General features: G+C 37.2%; 1 protein-coding gene across 1 annotated transcript in view; it reads left to right on the top strand.

Annotated features, from left to right (window-relative positions):
• PKHD1 (PKHD1 ciliary IPT domain containing fibrocystin/polyductin) overlaps positions 1 to 18,312 on the top strand; it is a gene marked incomplete at its 5' end in the record, with an annotated part of 385,387 nt that extends 367,075 nt beyond the window's left edge. The window contains 3 exons of the mRNA XM_084889432.1: positions 1,044 to 1,202; positions 3,770 to 3,892; positions 13,840 to 18,312. Of these exons, the coding sequence (XP_084745558.1) occupies positions 1,044 to 1,202; positions 3,770 to 3,892; positions 13,840 to 14,294 (737 nt within the window). The 3' untranslated portion in view covers positions 14,295 to 18,312. The remainder of the gene's footprint in view (positions 1 to 1,043; positions 1,203 to 3,769; positions 3,893 to 13,839) is intronic.
• Positions 18,313 to 18,828: the final 516 nt, after the last annotated feature.

The following is an 18,828-nucleotide window of genomic DNA, read 5'->3' as shown; positions in this document are numbered from 1 at the left end:
TTTCTTACTCAGTATAATGCCTTTGATGTTCATCCCAGTGGTTTCACATTTTAACAGTTTTTTTCTTTCATTCATACTCATTCTCTCTCTCTCTTTCTCTCCCTCTCTCTCTCTCTCTCTCTCTCTCTCTCTCTCTCTCTCTCTCTCTCCTCCCATCCTTCCTTTCTTCTCTTTATCTTCCTTGTCCTCCTCCTCTTCCTCCTTTTTTCTCTCTTCCTTCATTTATCCTTCCTTCTTTTTCTTTTTCTCTTTTTGGCTGAGTAATATTTAATCATCTGGATAAACCACAGTTGATTTTTTCATCCCCCTGTTGAAGAACATTTGGATTGTTTCTGGGTTTGGGTGATTGTGAATAGATGTGTTATAAATATTTGTGTACAGATTTTTATGTGTATATAGACAAGATGTGTGGTTGCTTTTTTAAAGATTTTTATGCTTTTTTTCAAATAATAATGAAGTAAGCAGTCAAAATGTTCAGTCTATTATAAGTTTGAGATGAATTCTTAGAAAGATTCACTCTATAGAGTCACCCATTTTGTTCCATCTTTCTTAGTCAAGTGGCTCAGCTACCATGCTCTACCCCCAGTTTTCAGATAACAAAATTTGCAGTTCTCTTGACTTTTGAAGTTCTCTGGACTCTGTAGTAAGAGGGTGCCATATTTTAAATAAAATACATATGTCACAGCAAGTAGTTTCACACATTATAGAACTCAGAGCATTTCTGTTTTAATCAATGGAACATAAGAATGAAACTGAAATTTTCCATTGGTGGGGAAGGTAAGACAGAATGAAAGGGGAGAATTGGAAGAATTTCTCATCAATGTTGGACAAATTAGAACAATTGTGCATTATCGTTGGATTGAATTCTTATATTTCTTTAGCAATACAAATCTTGAATTAATTTTAGGTTCATTTATTTCCTCATTTAATTAGTCATTTAATTAAATATATATTTATTAAAACTACTAAGTGTTGTAAGCAATTTTCTCACAATATTTTATTAGCACAGTTATTATTGAGACCTTTTTTTTCCCCCTTTACAGGAGTCAATTTTACGACTCGATCCAGGCCATTCGCCATCTTACCTGTGACTAGATCAGAGAAGTCGACCATCATCCTGTCTGCCTCCCTGTGCTCAGTGGTCTCATGGCTGGCTCTGTGTTGTCTGGTGTGCTGTTGGTTTAAGAAAAGCAAAAGCAGAAGTATGTAGTTTTTTGGTGTTTTTTTTTTTTAATGAAAATATTTGAGGAAAAATGCCATTATGTATAACATATTAACCTTTCTTTTACTTCCCCCAAAGAAAAATATTTATGAATTTTTGCAACAAATTAAGCTACATGTAGCTAAATTGTTTAATTCATACAGTAAAGATAAGAATTGCCTAATCTTTTTAAAAAATATATATTTTATTGATTTTTTACAGAGAGGAAGGGAGAGAGATAGAGAGCTAGAAACGTCGATGAGAGAGAAACATCGACCAGCTGTCTCTTGCACACCCCCTACTGGGGATGTGCCCGCAACCAATGTACATGCCCTTAACTGGAATCAAACCTGGGACCTTTCAGTCCACAGACCGACGCTCTACCACTGAGCCAAACCGGTTTTCGGCAGAATTGCCTAATCTTAAATAATAATAACAATACTAATAAAATTTCAAATTTATTGAGCACTTGCTATAGACCAGGCTCTAAGTACTTTAGATACATGAATGTATCTAATATTCACAACAGCGCTATAAAATAGATGCCAAATATTATGTCTATATTATGGAGGTGGAGAATGAGGCCAAGGAAGGCTAAGTAACTTACCCCATGGTCCACAGTCAGGAAGAAGCCAGGCAGTGTGGTTCCAGATCTTATTCTCCGAAACTCTATGCTCCAGTGCCCAGGTAACTCTCCAAAAGGTGAGCTCAAAGTCTGGGAAGAGGAATGCCCTCTTCTCCTTCAAGAGAGGGAAGAGAGTGCTTAGTGTTTTATTTTTGTTTTCTCTAGGAACACAGAAAATATGTTCTTAGACATTTTCCCATAATCCTCTCTCTCTCTCCCTCTCTCTCTTTTACTAAAGATATGGAAAAATAACTGAGGAAAAAAAGTTCTGTAAAAGGGGCTTCTTTCAGTCTTCATTTGTTCTTAAAATGTGGGAGAAAGAAAAGCAAATCCCTTGCCGAGACCGGTTTGGCTCAGTGGATAGAGCGTCGGCCTGTGGACTGAAAGGTCCCAGGTTCGATTCCGGTCAAGGGCATGTACCTTGATTGAGGGCACGTCCCCGGTGGGTGGTGTGCAAGAGGCAGCAGATGGATGATTTTCTCTCATTGATGTTTCTAACTCTCTTTCTCTCTCTCTTCCTCTTTGTAAAAATCAATAAAATATATTTTTAAAAAGAAAAGCAAATCCCTTATTCTACCCACCCTAAACTCCCAACAAATGAGTGGATGAAACCCTTGTGATACTAGGAAATAATAGGAAACCGAAGGGACACATGTGAGTATATATAGAGGCAAAATGAGGCGAGGCAAAGAGAGAAAGTCAAGATGGACAAAGCATGGTGGCATTACTAGAAGATTCACTATTTCGAACCAGCTTCAGCCTGACATCTCTACCTCTCTCTTTGCCATGATGGGTCTGGGCAAACTACTAGGAAATTTTAGGATTCCTGGTCTTTCGTAGGAAGAATAAGATCTCCTCAACCTGTGTAGGTGCCAGTGATATTTTGAACCCCAAGTTTTGGGCTTTGTTTTCAAATCTAAGGTTCATTGTGTTTGTGTGTATTGCTTTCTTGTTTGAAAGCAAAGATCTGTCATAATTTTTAATCTCATGTGACTGTGTCATAATTTAATTCTCATCCTCCCTTTTATAGCTAAACCTACCAGCCTTGAAGGGACCTACACTAAGCTCTGTTCACCCCATTTTTTCTCTTTTGTACCCCTAGGTCTAGAGGAAGCTTCTTTCTACAGTTACTAACATATCAGTTACCCCAATGTCCTCTTTTTTGTTCTTTGAACATTTCAATATCTATGGGCACATTTCTCTGTATTAAATTCTCTTATTGTCCTATGTGAACACAGACTCCTAATTTCTATTGAAAAATGTAACACTGAATATAATAGTGAATCTCCTAGTAGTTTCACCATGCGTTGTCCATTTTGACTTTCTCTCTCAGGAGGAACTTTATGGGGCGGGGGTATACAGTAATCAGCTCTTTATATTTTCCTGTACTTTTCAAATTGTCAAAATTAACACTTTAGAATAAAAATAAAATTGTTCTCCCTGTTTCTTTGCAACTTCTTGTGAATCTATAATTATTTCAAAATAAAAGGTTAAAAATATTAGTAATAAAAAGAAAACCTGAGTCTCAAATGTGAGGCACATAATGTAATTTTCTAGAAGCCACTTAACCCAATGTATAAAAATTTATTCCAACATGTAATAAATATGAAAATGTTATTTATTTTACTTTTGTTTTCAAAATTAGGTATATATTGTACATTTACAGCACACCTCAATGTGAACTAGTCACATTTAAGGTATTCAGTAGCCAGCTATGGTTTTGGACAGTACAGTTTTATACCTTAAAGTTGGTAGTCAGGGTATGGGGTTTTGTTTATTTACTTCTCTGGATTTATTATATGCGCTCTATTGCATTTATTTCACAATCATTTTGGGGGGCATCCAAGGGAAATATCTTAATACTTAGGGCCCATTTACAAATAAAATGTTATTTTATTCTGAAAAACAAAAAGAAACACACACTTTCTTTCTCATTAATTTAGAAATAAAGAGTGAAGATACTTCTGCATCCCAGGTTAATGACCAAAAGAATCATGTCTATGTCTCATCTAAACACCAAGGATCACAGGTAGAGACTGGAAAAGAAGACCCCGTAGTGGGAGAAGGTAAGCTTGGACAATGGGATGCTCCCCACCAGAGACACAAAGTGTGGATGATCCATAGCCTTTCTCTCCCCTTGGCTGTCAGTTTCTGAATGAACTTAGCATGTAGCCCTTTTTTCAGTGTTTGTTACTTCTCAAAGAAATTATACTCCAGCATAGGAATCTGCAAGTATAGCTGATCACTCATCTATTAACCAATTATTACATTTGATACTTATATTTTCTTACTTAGTAAAAGATTATTGGCCTACCATTTGAATTCGTTACACAGAGAAAGGCAGCACCAGAGTCAAGGCATATAATCTTTCCCTTAGCTATTGCAAAGCCGCCAGTTTGGCAACAGTATTGAATTTGGGACAGAAGAGAGTGTAGCTGCCAAATACCAACTATGCAAATTAGATTGGATATAGAACCCTCAAGAAATGAGTCAGCTTTGTCAAGTTCTGCTCTGTTGCTTAGTTGTTCTTTTTAGCAAAATGGATTATCTGCTTACATTGTACACTACACCAAATGATTTTGCTTGGTATATTGTTAAATTGCCATTAGATTGGTGCCAAGCAGACAAAAGATAGGTATTTGCCTCAAGCCAATGTTTTGTTTTTGTTCTTCTAAGGATAAAGAAAAGAGAAAGATAGTGGACATATCACAAAACAGATTTGCCAAGTGTGGATGTGGTGTATAAAAAATATTCATATAATGTCCATGGATCTGAAACATTTTAAAACATATGCTCTAAAGGGAATATTTCTATTTTTTCTAAGTAATAGCCAATTATCATGATGTTTTCTGCTTGAAAAGAAATATGATTTTTAATGGTTCTGAGTGCACGCTTAACCAAACAATAGCAGTCCAATGTTGCCTGCCTCAATCTAACTAGTTTAATGAATTCCAGTGTGTGTGTGTGTGTGTGTGTGTCAGTTTGTTTGTCTGTTTGTATCTGTTTGTATTTTTTCCCACGGAGAAAATGAGGTTATTTTTATTTTCTAACAAATTAGTCAGTTATACTCCAGCTCCTGGACCTGCCCCAAAAGGTGGAGGGGGAGCAGTTAGGGGAGTGGGGGTGAGAAGAATGGAGACAGAGAGAAGATAATTTCTTTCTAGATTCCATCTACTACAGCTTTAACTTTGGCTTCTGGAAGTCTGTATTATTGCATGCAAATTCAGGACGGGTATTTCAAAATGATCATCTGAACTCAGATCTGTGAATGAAGGATTGCGTATTTAGCTGCATTCTTCAGGGAATGGCAACAGTGATGCTAATCTCTCCCCTAATCTAATATGGCCATCTCTACATGAATCTCAGTTGCCCTGCTGAAATTAACTACATTAGACAGTCCACAATGCCTGGGTGTTTTATTAGGGAACATTTTTTATGTGGTGGCTTATTAATAAATTATCTGGAATGAGACAAGGGACAGGGCTTCTGTGGAAGGGTTGAGATGGAAGAGATGGGAGTGTCAGAGAGGCCATTTTATTAAGGCATCTGAGTTAAAAATAGAAAGATGTGTTGTATGAATCCTCCCCTGGGGATCATAGCAGATTTTTCCTCGTCTTTTAAGGTTTGTCCAAATCTAAAGAGCTTTGTTTCCAAGGCAAGTAATGAGGCATCTCCTGCTTTTCTTTGAAAATTATTACCAGCTACATAATACCTAATTATCGCTAGCTTTAAATAAATTCGGTGTTATTTCATTATTTCCATAGCACTTAGTGTCCCTTTTCCCTCTGTGTTTTTAAACTTTCAGCATTTGCTAATAAAGTAACTGGCTATTTCTCTCATAAACACTTTGCATTCATTAAGCATTGCTATAGCTCTAAAATTTTTTAGCGGATGGAATTATTTCCGCTAATTATTTCCAGTAGATTTAGATTGTAAACTCACCATGTTATGGCTTCTACCAAGAATTGTACGGATGCAATCTACAGGGAGCTAGAGAGCTGCCATGGGGAAAGAAGGGAGTAAAGCATATATCCCTCATACTTTACTGTCACCAACCAGGTTTTTGACATTACAGAGCCATCTGAGCCGGCTTTTAAAATTCACATTTGCTCTTGTCACTCTGCTATTCAGATTTCATGAGTTTCCACAGTGGATTGGAGAGACAGGAGAATGTGACAATTCAGGACATGAAACTCAGGAGTCAGATGAACTGGGTTTCATCCTGACTCTCTAGTTGACTTACTTTGTGACCTCAAACAAGTCAGCTAGCCACTCTGTGCCCTTCAGTTTTCTCATCTGTAAAGTTGACACAATACTGTCTACATTTAGGGTTGTTGTACCGATGAAGTGAGTCAAACTCAGTAAGGAATGCAGAAAAAGTTTGGTATAGTATAGGTGTTATTTATTGTTGTTTTAAACTGTTATTTAGGACTAAAAGGCCTTCAAGACCTGACTCTGTCCTGTCTTCTGAATCTTAGTTTGGATTTCACCTTCCTGCCCCCAGCTTATACTCACCACACTAGCTCACTCATCCAGGGACTTGTCTAACACAGTGGGTGGCAAACTCATTAGTCAACAGAGCTGCAGTTTGCTGACCACTGGTCTAAGACCTTCCCACCCTTTTGTTTGCACAATTGCTTCCAATTGCATTGTTTGTCTTCACCTGTTAAAGCCTACTCAAACTTTTATGCACCACCTGAAATGCCTCCTGCCCCAATCCTTTTCATCTCAATGAAAATGAATATTTTCTCTGTGGGTTCCAAGCATTGTAAAGGTGTGCCTCCACAGCAGTACTTAAGATTTTTGCAATTCATTGTACATAGATGGCTCTCTGTTCCCCCAGGTCAGTGGTCCTTAGTGAGGGGCAATTTTGTTCCCCAAGTAGACTGGCAAACACACTCTGGTTTTCAGAACTTTCTTAGTTTTAACCTTCAAAGTTTTGTGTCCCAAGTACTTCCTCAGTCCCAGACAAATTAGGGCAGTTGGTCATTCTACCTTCAGAGGACATTTGCAATGTCTGAAGACATTTTTGTGTCACAGCTTGCGGGAAGGGGTTACTACTGACATCCAATGATATCGGGGATACTGTAAACATTGTACAATGAACAGAACCACATACACAATTAAGATCACTAGACTTAAAATTGTCAATAATGCCACGGTTGAGAAACACTGGCAAAAGCTATTAATCATCTTTGTAACATTTGGATGAGAGACTGCTGGAATGACTTAGTGGGTGCAATTAGATTTTATCAACCAATAAATATTATGTAAGTATTTACCTACCTCCTGATATTTATTTAGTACTTTATAAGGTCCTCTCCATGCAGCTACAAAGCTGTGATATCAGGTCCTCAGTCCTTTATTAGCTTGAAATATTGTTGGGACACAAGCATAATATTTTAGGGAAAATGAAAAAAGAATTCTGAGCAAAAATGATTAAGTATAATGCAATCACAACAGCAAGGTGTATTTGAAGAACTTAAAGGTAAGAGAAAATACCAAAAGAGAGAAAGAATATCATTATTCAAAGTTACATGTTTAGTTCCTCTAGCTCCTAAACCATACCACACTGTGTCACCTCATCTGCTAAGAGCTTTGGTTGTCTGGTTTGCACAAACTCAGGTTTACAGAAATGCCAGGAGGGGAGTCAGCTTTGCTTTGTCCACATCATTCCTTCTCAACAGTTCCCTATTCTCCTAATTTGGTGAAGGGCCCCCAAATCTCCTTGGCTAACACCTTAGAATTATCTTTAAGGCTTAGTTATTCCTTTACCACTGCATGCCTTTACTTGCCAAGTTTTATCAATTCCACCTTTGCCATGTCTGCTTTTTGTCTTCCGTACTCCAGTTCATGGGTATATCTTTAGTTCAGTCTCAGTTAGTACACTCCTTGATGTCCACACCGCCACACCCTATCGCGTCTCCCTCCAGGAGAGTATACCCCAAACACAACATAGGCCTTCCAGTTTCAAAATTGACATCTTCATTATTCACTCAACAATATTAGCAATGGTCTATTATTCTAACACCATATCTATCCACATATCTAATATGGTCCATTCCTTTCAATCACGGGTCAAATTTTTTTTTCTCTTTTTCAAATTCTCTTATGTAAAAGGGATAGTCCTTTTCTGTCAACTTTTATAACACTTTCCTCTTGTTCACTTAACACCTGTTCATCTTGTCCAGAACCTATCCTATAAATTCTGTATCTTTTCTAATCCCCAAAGCACTTTTACCATAGGAAGTTACAATATAGACTACTCATGACTACTGTTAAGTGAATGATACAAATAGAAATGAAATTCCAGCAGTTCTTTCAACTGCTGGGGAAAAAAAGAAAACCTTATCTTTTCTAAAAGAGATATAAAAAGTTTATTCAGGGTCACAAAATTAATAACAGAATAGTGATTGCACATATTTTGCATCCTAACAATGGGAAAACCGTGACTTCTTGCTTCCTGGCACTGCTTTCTGCTGGTTGCCTTAGTTTCATGCCACAGCTTCCTTGCCACCATTTTTACCTTTGTCTTTGCAGGAAGATACTGCTGCTTACCTCAGGGCTGCCTTCTCCAAATCATACACTGATCTTTGGCTACTGATCCTTTATAAAATATAAAATATAAAAAAATAAAATATAAAATATATATGTATTATTTTTATATATTGTAAATATATGTGTGTGTGAAATCAATGGGAATGGGAAAACAAATATAAGAATGGCATCATTAACTTCAGAAATTCATCTCTACCATTTTAGAGTCCTGTTGACTGACTATGTTATGTTTTGTGAATGTAAAATATGAAGGACTATCAGTGTCCTTTTGCAAGTACAAATCTATGGAAACCACAGGGAGTGGGGAGGAGAGGGAAGGCTTCAAGATGGAGTCAGGGAAAAACAAAACATTTCAGGACTAGAAATTGTCGTAAGTTCCCAGAAAGTAAAATTATATTTGAAAGTTATTAGTAAGTAGCATGTCCATGTTACATAATAAAAACGTAAACATTTCCTAATGTAAAAACATGACTAAAATCTAGCACTTAATTCCTTAAGAAAACTGTTTGAAAGCAACCAGGAATAAGAGCCTGCCTGCTAAATAAGATGGAGAGTTCCAATGCTATTTACAACCAAGATTCAATATCTCATTAAACATTGGAATATTAGAAGAATTTCTCCTTAAACAAGGATAAACACGATTCACTCTTACCATAACAATATAACATGCTTGATGGGATGCTAAAATATGCAGTCAGATTGTACAGCAAAATCAAGAGACAATGTTGGATAAAACACATGCTGACTTGCAGATGGTATAATTATTTAATATTAACTTAAAAAACTTAATAATTAACTGTTGTAAATTATAAATAAGTTGAGTAACTTATTCAAGTACTAGAGGCCTGATGTACAAAATTCATGCAAGAGAAGGCCTTCCTTCTCCCGGCTGCGGACACCAGCTTCCCTCTGGCACCTGGGCCCGGGCTTCCCTCCATCCCTGGCTTCATCCAGAATGACTTCTGGAATGACATCTACTCTAATTAGCATATTACCCTTTTATTATTATAGATAATGCCAATCTGTGCAAAATAACATTGTATAAATCATTCATATACAGTTATAAAACAGAATGAAATACATAATAATAACCAAAGAACATGCTGTCTTGGAAAACAAAAACACTTGACAAGAGATATATTAGACTTATTAAAAAATAAACTATATTATATTGAATAATTTAAAGAAAATACTAGAATTCATAGGGAATTATAGCATATTTCTAATTAGATTGACTAATATTACAAAAACCTGTTATTCTTCAGTTAACTTTGGTTTATCATAGTTTTAGTTATTTTATTATACAGAGTAGAATAACATAAGATGAATATAAAATTCTTCAGAAAATATAAAAATAATGATACATAGTTATTTTTTTTTAATAAGAAATGGATTTTATGGCAATGGGAAAGGATAGCTCGACCAGAGATCATATTTATGTTACTATTCTTAAGACAGTATGATACTGACACAAGGAAATATGAGGACCTTAGTGGAAATAACCTCAATTAGATATAGATATAAATAAAAGATCCAAAAATGTAATAAAGGATCAAGGAGATAAAAATAAAGAAAAGCAGAAGCATTAGACTATATTTAGAGCTAGGAAGTTTGACTATTTAGAACATTTATCAATCTAAATTTATGCTTCAAAAAATATACCAAAGTAAACTCTAGATCGATTAATGAGTTAAATTAGGTTTATAAAAACATTTCCATTGCTAGAGTATTATAAAAACAATAAAATAGAAATCAAAATAGAAATTATGATATAATGTGAAACCAAAGGTATTTTCATTCTTTCACTTTTTAAAATTTTCATACCTTCCTGAGTTGTCAGGCACTGCTTACTAAAATATAAATGATAATTGTTTCATTTGATCAAATAACCTGGAAAAGTCTTAAGAAATAATATGCTATTAATTAATTAATATTTATCAATTAATAAATTATAATGAATACTTTAATATTATTTGTTAACCATTGCATAGACCTTCTTCAATAAGTGGGTAGGGGTGTTGCCATTATTGTCAAATGAGAATCAAAGTTGTAGTACATTATTTTCCTTTTTTTTATAATCTTCATCCAGGGATATGCTTTCATTGATTTCTAAAAAGAGAGGAAAAAGTGGGGAGGAGGGGAGAGAGAAAGAGAGAGAGAGAAAGGGAGAGGGAGAGAGAGAGAGAGAGAGAGAGAGAGAGAGAGAGAGAGAGGGGTTAGAAACATCCATCAGTTGCTTCCCCTACACAGCCCCAACCAGGGATCGAACCCACAACCTTTTACATTCTTTAATTATGTTGGTTTATCAGCAGTCCATCTCTCTGCTTTAGATTGTTTTAAGGTTCTAAGGTTCAGGTGATTATATTGGGCTTGTGTACTGAATCCAGATCATCCAACACTGAGTACAGCACACAGAATGGGCTGGGAAAATATGAACAGTGGATGTAGGATAGGGACTGAGGAGACAGCTATTGCTAATGTTTCCATTGCAAAAGAAGACAGTAACAAATACCCACACAAATTAAACAACACAGGCACAGCGTGTATTTGTTGCCCAAGAAAGTTTTGGAAGACAGAAAGAAGAGGGTCAGGATAGCTGACTGTGGGTAAACATAGAAGACCTCCAAATCACCAAGTCCTTCTTTTCATGGAGACGGGATATATGTTCCCACGTTTGTTGCCATTTCCCCAAAACTTGAGCAAAACCATGGGACTCTAAGAGGCATAGAAGGCAATTTGAAACTTTATCTTTCCATTTTAATGGGAACTCATCAAGGCGGAGGTGGAAAGGAGGCATGCCAATTCATATGTTTTGATACTCAATATTCTTCCTTCCCTAAAACCCAAACATTCTGCTGAATGAGTGCCTTAGGACACATATCTGCTATAAATTCATTTTTTATCTAATTTGTCTGAGATCTAAGCTTCCTATGGAGGTCCGAGATCAAAGGATCTGATTCCTTCTGATGTTAGTGCTGACATATAATGTGTGCTGACTTAGTTCTGTCTATAACCTCACAGTGGGAGGCGGCCAGCCTCCCTGGGCTCCTTTACTCAGTGCACTTTCATTTCGGCTAGGGAGTCTGTCAGGTACATTGCTGATTGGGGCTGCCAGGTAAATAATTCATGGGGGATTTTTAAATGTTTTGGGACTTGCAAAAGCAAGCTCTGCTTGTGTTAGTCTTTTCTTAAAGGATGCAGACTTGAAGAACAAGGGGTAACAGATTTCCAATGATGAGCTCTCAAAAACAGGATATTATCTTCTATGGGTTGAAAATAGGTGACTTGCTGTGTTTGATTCCCCTTAAATAAAGTGGTATTGGTTTTTTACCATGGAATAAAAATACTAAGTCTTTTTTCCCGTTTTTAAAGTATGTTTCTATGTGACAATTTAATATTCTTGTTTTTTGTTTATTTGCTGATCTCGATAAACTATGTCTTTTCCTCCTGGTGGGAGCAGTACCTATGGAAATAACAATACTTGGCATAGAACTGATAGGGAGACAAGGTTGATGGCACAAAAAGTTCCTTCCCTGAAGGAACTCAGCATTCAAAGAGGAAGACAAAACTGTCCTACAAGGGAAATTGACCAATAATAGAAGTAGTAGAACTCTAGTCAACAAGTACTGAGGTATAAATCAATGTAGTTTGAGCTAGTCAAGGAACAGTTCTGGAAGGAGTTGAGATCCCATAGGGAAACTAGTATAACCTGATGGTTCCCATAAATCTAAGAGAATAATCCAAATACTTGCTAAGCAAAAGTCTCTGGAAAAGAAGAGAGGAAATGTGGGTAACATGGATTTAGCAGAATATTAGTTGATGCATCATGGAAACAATATAAACAATATGATACTCTCTCATTTTATTGCTTTATATCAAAGCATATCACATATATTTGTATTGTGACTATTTCTCTCTTTCGCAGTTCCCATTCATTGTTAGATTAAATCGAATAGAAAATTAGTACACTTTTTGTCCCAAAATGTACTATATAGTATCATATAGACATGATTAATGTCTTTTAACATGAACCAAGGTCAGCCTCAGTAAACTGAATGAAAAGCATAATACACAGGATAAAAATGATCATTTACATAGTATACAAAGCAGTGGTTAATGAATTTGCTGATGAAATGTGAGAAAAGCAAGATTGAGAAATGTTGATATTGGTATTGCCACCTACCCTTTCCGGGATTTAGGTTAGTTCTCAACCTTTATTTCACTGTAATTACATAAAGAGTAGCATTCACATGTATACCATACTCCCATGCATGTACTCAACCAAACAGTCTACTTAAATCCTCAATGCTATTTGCAACTTCACAAAATATCAAGTAGTGCTTAGAATATAGACTCTGGAGCTAGCAATTTTCAATTCTGTGAAGTAAGTAACATCTGTCACCACTTTGTATATGGCCTTGGAAAGTTCTTAATCCTTCTGCACCTCAGTGGACCTCCTTCTAAAACAGATATAATAATAGTGCTTAGTTCAAAGAGTTGTTATAAGGATTAACATATAACATGTGATAATTGCTACAGTCATTGTGTGTTAAATTATTATTAGCCTTTCTCTCTACAAAAAACAAAACAAACAAAAAAACACACAAAATATGGGAATACGAACGTTAACATTTTCATTAACATTGAATTTTCTTTATTTTGTTAAAAAAAAAAACCTATAATTGAATAAAACTTTTAAAATTAAACTATAATACCTTATTATTTTTTAATATGTTTTTATTGATTTTTGACAGAAGTGGGAGAGAGAAACATCAATGAGAAACATGGATCAGCTGCCTCCTGCATGCCTCCTACTGGGCATCAGGCCCAAAACCTGGGCAAGTGCCCTCACCAGGAATTGAACCCATGACTCAACCTCAGAGCAAAAGTGTCAGGCAATACATTTTATTTATAGGAATCTCTTTCACGGCCCACATAGAAAGAGTTCCAATTCATGGTTCAGGTTCTGAAGAAGGGCCACACACAAATGAAGAGACTTGAGACTTGAAATTCAACTTGGCAACTCTAGTGGGAGAACTGCTCCCTGCTCTGGCTCTGCCATCCCCTTTTATTAAGACTTTGGGGAAAACATCTTAGGCAACATAAGTAGAAATTTACATCTAGCCCTTAGGCAGGAAATAACAGAAACTTACACAGGACAAACAAGGTGGAGGCTGCTTCAGCTAACAATGTCTCAACTAAAGTGTGAGTGGTTAGAGCAATTAAGGTTGTTGACCAGCCTTCCTGGCTTCCTGTCAACATCTCTTTTTAGTGAAACTGACTTGTTTTCCAGCACTTATTGTTTATAACAAAAAAATTGACACATCCCTCAATAATGTAATACAAAAATAAAACACTCATGAGTTAGGAAATTCTTAATGAAGTATCTGGGGAGATGAATTAAAGAAGTAATTGAGAACTAAATTTATTTCTTCTCCAACTTCTTTTTTCACAGATATGAGGATGAAGGTCATGGTGGGCAAGCTGAACCAACTCCCCCACCAATCAGTAAACGGGGTGTCGAGAAGGAAAGTTAGCCACCTTGCTGTTCAAGAGGAGGGTGGTGGCCGAGAAGAGGCCATTGTATCTGCTCCCAGCACTACCACTGTCACATCCCCTGTGCACACCTGTGCTCCAGCCTCTCTTGCTCAGCAGATGTGCATGCAGGAGCCTGGGAACTGGAAAGAGGCCCAAGAGCAGTTGCTGAGATACCAGCTGGCAGGTCAAGATCAGCGGCTGCTGCTCTGTCCAGACCTCAGACACGGGAGGCAGCAGATGCAGGAACAGAGTCCGTTGGGCAAGGACAATGGCAGCTCAGGACTTTCCCAAGAGAAGAAAGCATCCTGTGGTGCCAGTGAGGTGTTCTGCCTTCATTCAGTCCATCCAGAAGCTATTCAGGAACAGCTGTGATCCAGGAGCAGTGTGGGCCTTTGGGCTGAAAGTCAGAATGTTCAACATCTTTCTCGAAAATGAACAGGGAGATGAGGCCTGACTTATATGGACACTAAGAAGAAAGAACATGGACTCTAAAATCTCTTGTTTTTCAATTTTGAAATGGGAGACAGTCATATAAATGCTTGAAGATTGAAATAATGTTAGATATGTCTTGTATTTATCATGGATCTTAGTCCAATGTCAGCCAAATACTAGGTTTCCAAGTATTTGTTAATATTTTATTTGTTGTTCATTTAAGCCTGGTTTTGTCATCTCAGTAATGATATAGCATTTACTTATACCAGTCGGAGTTATTATTAAGCTGCCTTTAGGAGGACCACCCCCAATTCTTTGGGCTTCTCTTACTAAGGGGTCATGAGAAGATTTGGTTCACTACAATTATTTCTGCAGTGTTACAGTAAAATACTTTTTTACCTTATAGGAACATTTGAATGATAAGAGATCTGTCAGAAATCACCTTTCAACTATAAGTCAACTTCTTGGGTTTTTCCAAGCTGATTTCATTTTATGGCGTAAATGCAATCATTATTGGGAGCTCACAATAGAGAAACATATCAAGTCTGCATCTCATGAGTATTGATACATGGAAATTGATATTCTCATGGGATTTGCTGAGATTTTAATTACATATGAAAATACAAGAATAGCTGAAACCGGTTTGGCTCAGTGGATAGAGCGTCAGCCTGTGGACTGAAGAGGCCTGGTTTCGATTCCGGTCAAGGTAATGTACCTTGGTTGCAGGCACATCCCCAGTGGGAGATATGCAGGAGGCAGCTGATCAATGTTTCTCTCTCATCGATGTTTCTAACTCTCTATCTCTCTCCCTTCCTTTCTGTAAAAAAATCAATAAAATATATATTTTTTAAAATACAAGAATAGCAAGTTTGGGAAAATTAATTGTTTATAAATCAAAATTATTTTTAGATAGTTCTTCGCAATAGTAACTGGGTAAAATTACAACTGGAATTAAAAAACAAAACAAAAACCTGTGTTGGGAGACCAGGATAATCAAGTGGCCACTTGGATTCTCAGTTAACTCATTTATCAAAGAACTGCTTTGGCGGAAAAGTACTTCCTAGGGCTGCCTGATGAGGTGGGGCGGGGTGGGGGGGGCGGGGGGGGGAGAGATTACATGCACAACCTCTCTGGGCTATGCTAGAGGCTCTAATGGAGACCAGAGTGGAGAGTCAGCTGGTGTTAAGCTGGGGAAGGATACCAACGGCAATGTCACCTAATTCATACATTTCCACAGCGCCCTTCAGTGTTCATACTAACGGGTCCTTAAAGGAGCATGACTGTGTCATTGGCTCTGGATCCAGAAGGCCTTGTCCTCTGAAGGAGTGAAGCAAAGACAGCAGAGGTGAGGAGGATTTTCAGAAATATCTTCCTCTCACCTTTACCCCAAGTATGAACCAGGATTTTCCCACCTGTAGAAGGTTAAAGGGCTGTCCTGTATTTGGATTAGAACAGAGGAAGGAGACAGACTCTTCTATTACAAAATCTTAAATAAAGATGCCCTGGAACTAGCTCCATAGAAAATACTGGCAAAAAGTCATCATCACAGGACGTCATTGGGAAAATATGTGTCACCTTGCCATGAGTTGGCAGGAGCTTTCTCGGCCTCTTTGTTCATTCTTTCAGTGTGTTGTGACATCTCAAACCTTCAAGCTGCCCCTAAAAGAGATAGGCAGCCTTCCTCGTGGCACAGTGTTGAATACAGAGGGAGGTACAATTAGACGTACTTCATGAAATTTTAATCCAGACTCGCTGTGTTTAAGGAGGGCCTGAATGGGCAATCTGTCCTACAGACATTAACTGTGGAGGCACAAAATAGCTGCCTGAAGGGTAAATCCCTTTGCAGATATGTTGTGTGTTTTTTTGGCACTAACGGTATCGAAAAAACATAACAGAAAAAAATAATACAAATGGCTTAGGCCAGTGGTCGGCAAACTCATTAGTTAACAGAGCCAAATATCAACAGTACAACGATTAAAATTTCTTTTGAAAGCCAAACTTTTTAAACTTAAACTTCTTCTAACACCACTTCTTCAAAATAGACTCTCCCAGGCTGTGGTATTTTGTGGAAGAACCACACTCAAGGGGCCAAAGAGCTGCATGTGGCTCACGACCACAGGCTTAGGCAGACTATGCCTTCTCTGGTTTAATTTGCCCCTGTATCACCTGTTCTTTATCTAGTTTTTGTAGCTTCCTAGTCTATGATTAATTTTGTTTGCAATCTTTACTTTAGTCCTGAAAGAGCTGTGATCTTTTTGTAAAAAAAAAAAAAAAACATTTTAGAAATCAAGGCTTTTGAGGATTATACAATGGTAGCAGTCCTAGCACTACCTACTGAGGTCTGTCTACACATTCTCCCTTTCACTCTGGTGACTTCTTTCACCATCTCAAATTCCAGCCTAGATTTCTTTCCTGAACTATGTGCCATATATTTAGCTGCCACTGAGAACTACCTGCTCGGGTGTCCTACAGCCACTATGCCTTCACATGGCCTCACAGCCCCCTTCTCCTCATGCTTTCCCTAACACAGTACACCATGTCCCTGCATTCAGACCAGATATCTAGAAATGGATCATGACTCCATGTCCTATCTTACCCTTCCCAAAGGGTCAGCTACCAGCTGTTATTTCTACTCCTTCTTTACTCTTCTCCCAATTTTTACTATTGTCTTATCTATCCTCCGTGTGCCTCACGACTCACCTTTCTGAAAGGCAAGTTTGATTCTATCCTTCTGTTTAGGAATAATTATAATTAGCCTTTTCATTCAACCGCCAGCAAAGCCCAGGATCCCTGAGGTCAGAATGGACTCTTTGGGCCTGAACAACAGCCACAAACACCCAGAGTAACCTGCAGAGTTCTCAAACAAGGCATGGAATTTCAGAGGCTGGCCAGAATTGCCCAAACCATAGTTAAGCCCATCCTTTTTTTACTTCTCAAAAAAATGAGATTATTGTGTAAATGCTGGAAACAAATAGAACAGTTTGTTCTATTTGTTCATTCATGTCTAGAGATGAGCAAATTAGATAAAGGATAACTATAGGCCAGCCAATCCTAAATTTATTAAGATTATAGGTAATCCAGCAAATATTTTGCAGCAGTAACAGCCCTTTATTCAAATAAACAATTGAAAAATATCTTGTTCCTGTGTTATTCCAAAGAATCTATTTCTGCCTTCCATTTCTGATTTTCTATATATGGTGAACTCCTTTCCCCCAAGATTCTGAGCAAACTAAATTTCTAGATAGTTTAAAAGAATTGTAAATGCTTATGGGTATTAAAGTTGAGAGAAGAATGAAGGGAATTAGTGTAGTTTCCACCTTCTCTTGAGTTTTGGGGTTGTGTTCAGGGAAAGTGCCAGACTGTGACCAAACTTCATGTCTCAGAGTAAGAGGCTGAGCCAATCTGACTGGGGTTGTGTCCTGCAGCAAACCTGCCCATATTATTGCCCAGGGAGGCTACTGAATACCAAAAGGCCTTTAGCTCCCTCAGGACCCAGTCCTTTCCATTATTATGTGGTTGAATCATTCCCTTCTGTCTTGCTGTCTGACTCCCAATGTATAAAATTACTATACATTGAAAAGTATGCAAATTCTAAAAATGAGTATGGGGAAATTGAATGTAAATTACATGCAAATATTATTCAGTCAAGGTTCTATAAAATTGTATATGTCAGTAACAGTAAAGGATTTTAATTAATTCTGTCTTTACAACTCATGCATTTATTTCATATTTTATTTCTGGAATTTATAATGTATCAGTGTCAACTTTGAAAGAGCTATAAGCAAAAGGAATTATACTACTAAGTATAGAACAGTTGATTTCAACATACACAATAGCACTGTGACTAATTACATATATATTTGAGAGACAAGTCACATTTCCAGAATGTAATTTGTTAAAAAATAAACCGTTTCTATAAAGTTGAATGAGATTTAAGTGGTAAAATACAGACTTGCCTGTTTACAAATATTCTTCTGGCTTTGTTATTTATAGTCCTCAATAAAGACCAGGGTTTCTTTGCTTGGAACAATTCAAGAAAACGTAGATTCTGCCCATCAATCTGGTCTGCTTTGGGACAGAAGACTCATTTAATGCAGTTGTAGGACTTTCTGAAATCTAATAGGATTTGAAAGATTGATTCTCTAATTCTATACAGGCCCCTTCAGATCCCTTCACAGTTTTTCACTTGCATTCCAACAAAATTGTTTGAAAGACTTTTATTAACGCATTTCATTACTTCCTCGGTTTTCATTCACTGCACATGAACTTCCCTCTGCCTTCCAACCCTTTCACAGAACAGAGACTGTTCTTATGGCAATCACCAGTCACTTCCATTTTTCCAGTTCTCGAGAACAATTCTCTATCCTCATCTTACATGGTATCTTGGGAGCATCTAGTCCAGATTTTCTCTTCCTCTTTTTAGACCACTTTTTTTTTCTCTAGGCTTTCGTGATTGCCTCTCTCCTTGATTTCC

This window comes from Pipistrellus hanaki (genome assembly GCF_964339955.1).
Source record: "Pipistrellus hanaki genome assembly, chromosome: 7".
Lineage (NCBI taxonomy): Eukaryota > Metazoa > Chordata > Mammalia > Chiroptera > Vespertilionidae > Pipistrellus > Pipistrellus hanaki.
The sequence above is the reverse complement of the archived record's forward strand: the minus strand, read 5'-3'. Positions and strand labels throughout refer to the sequence as shown.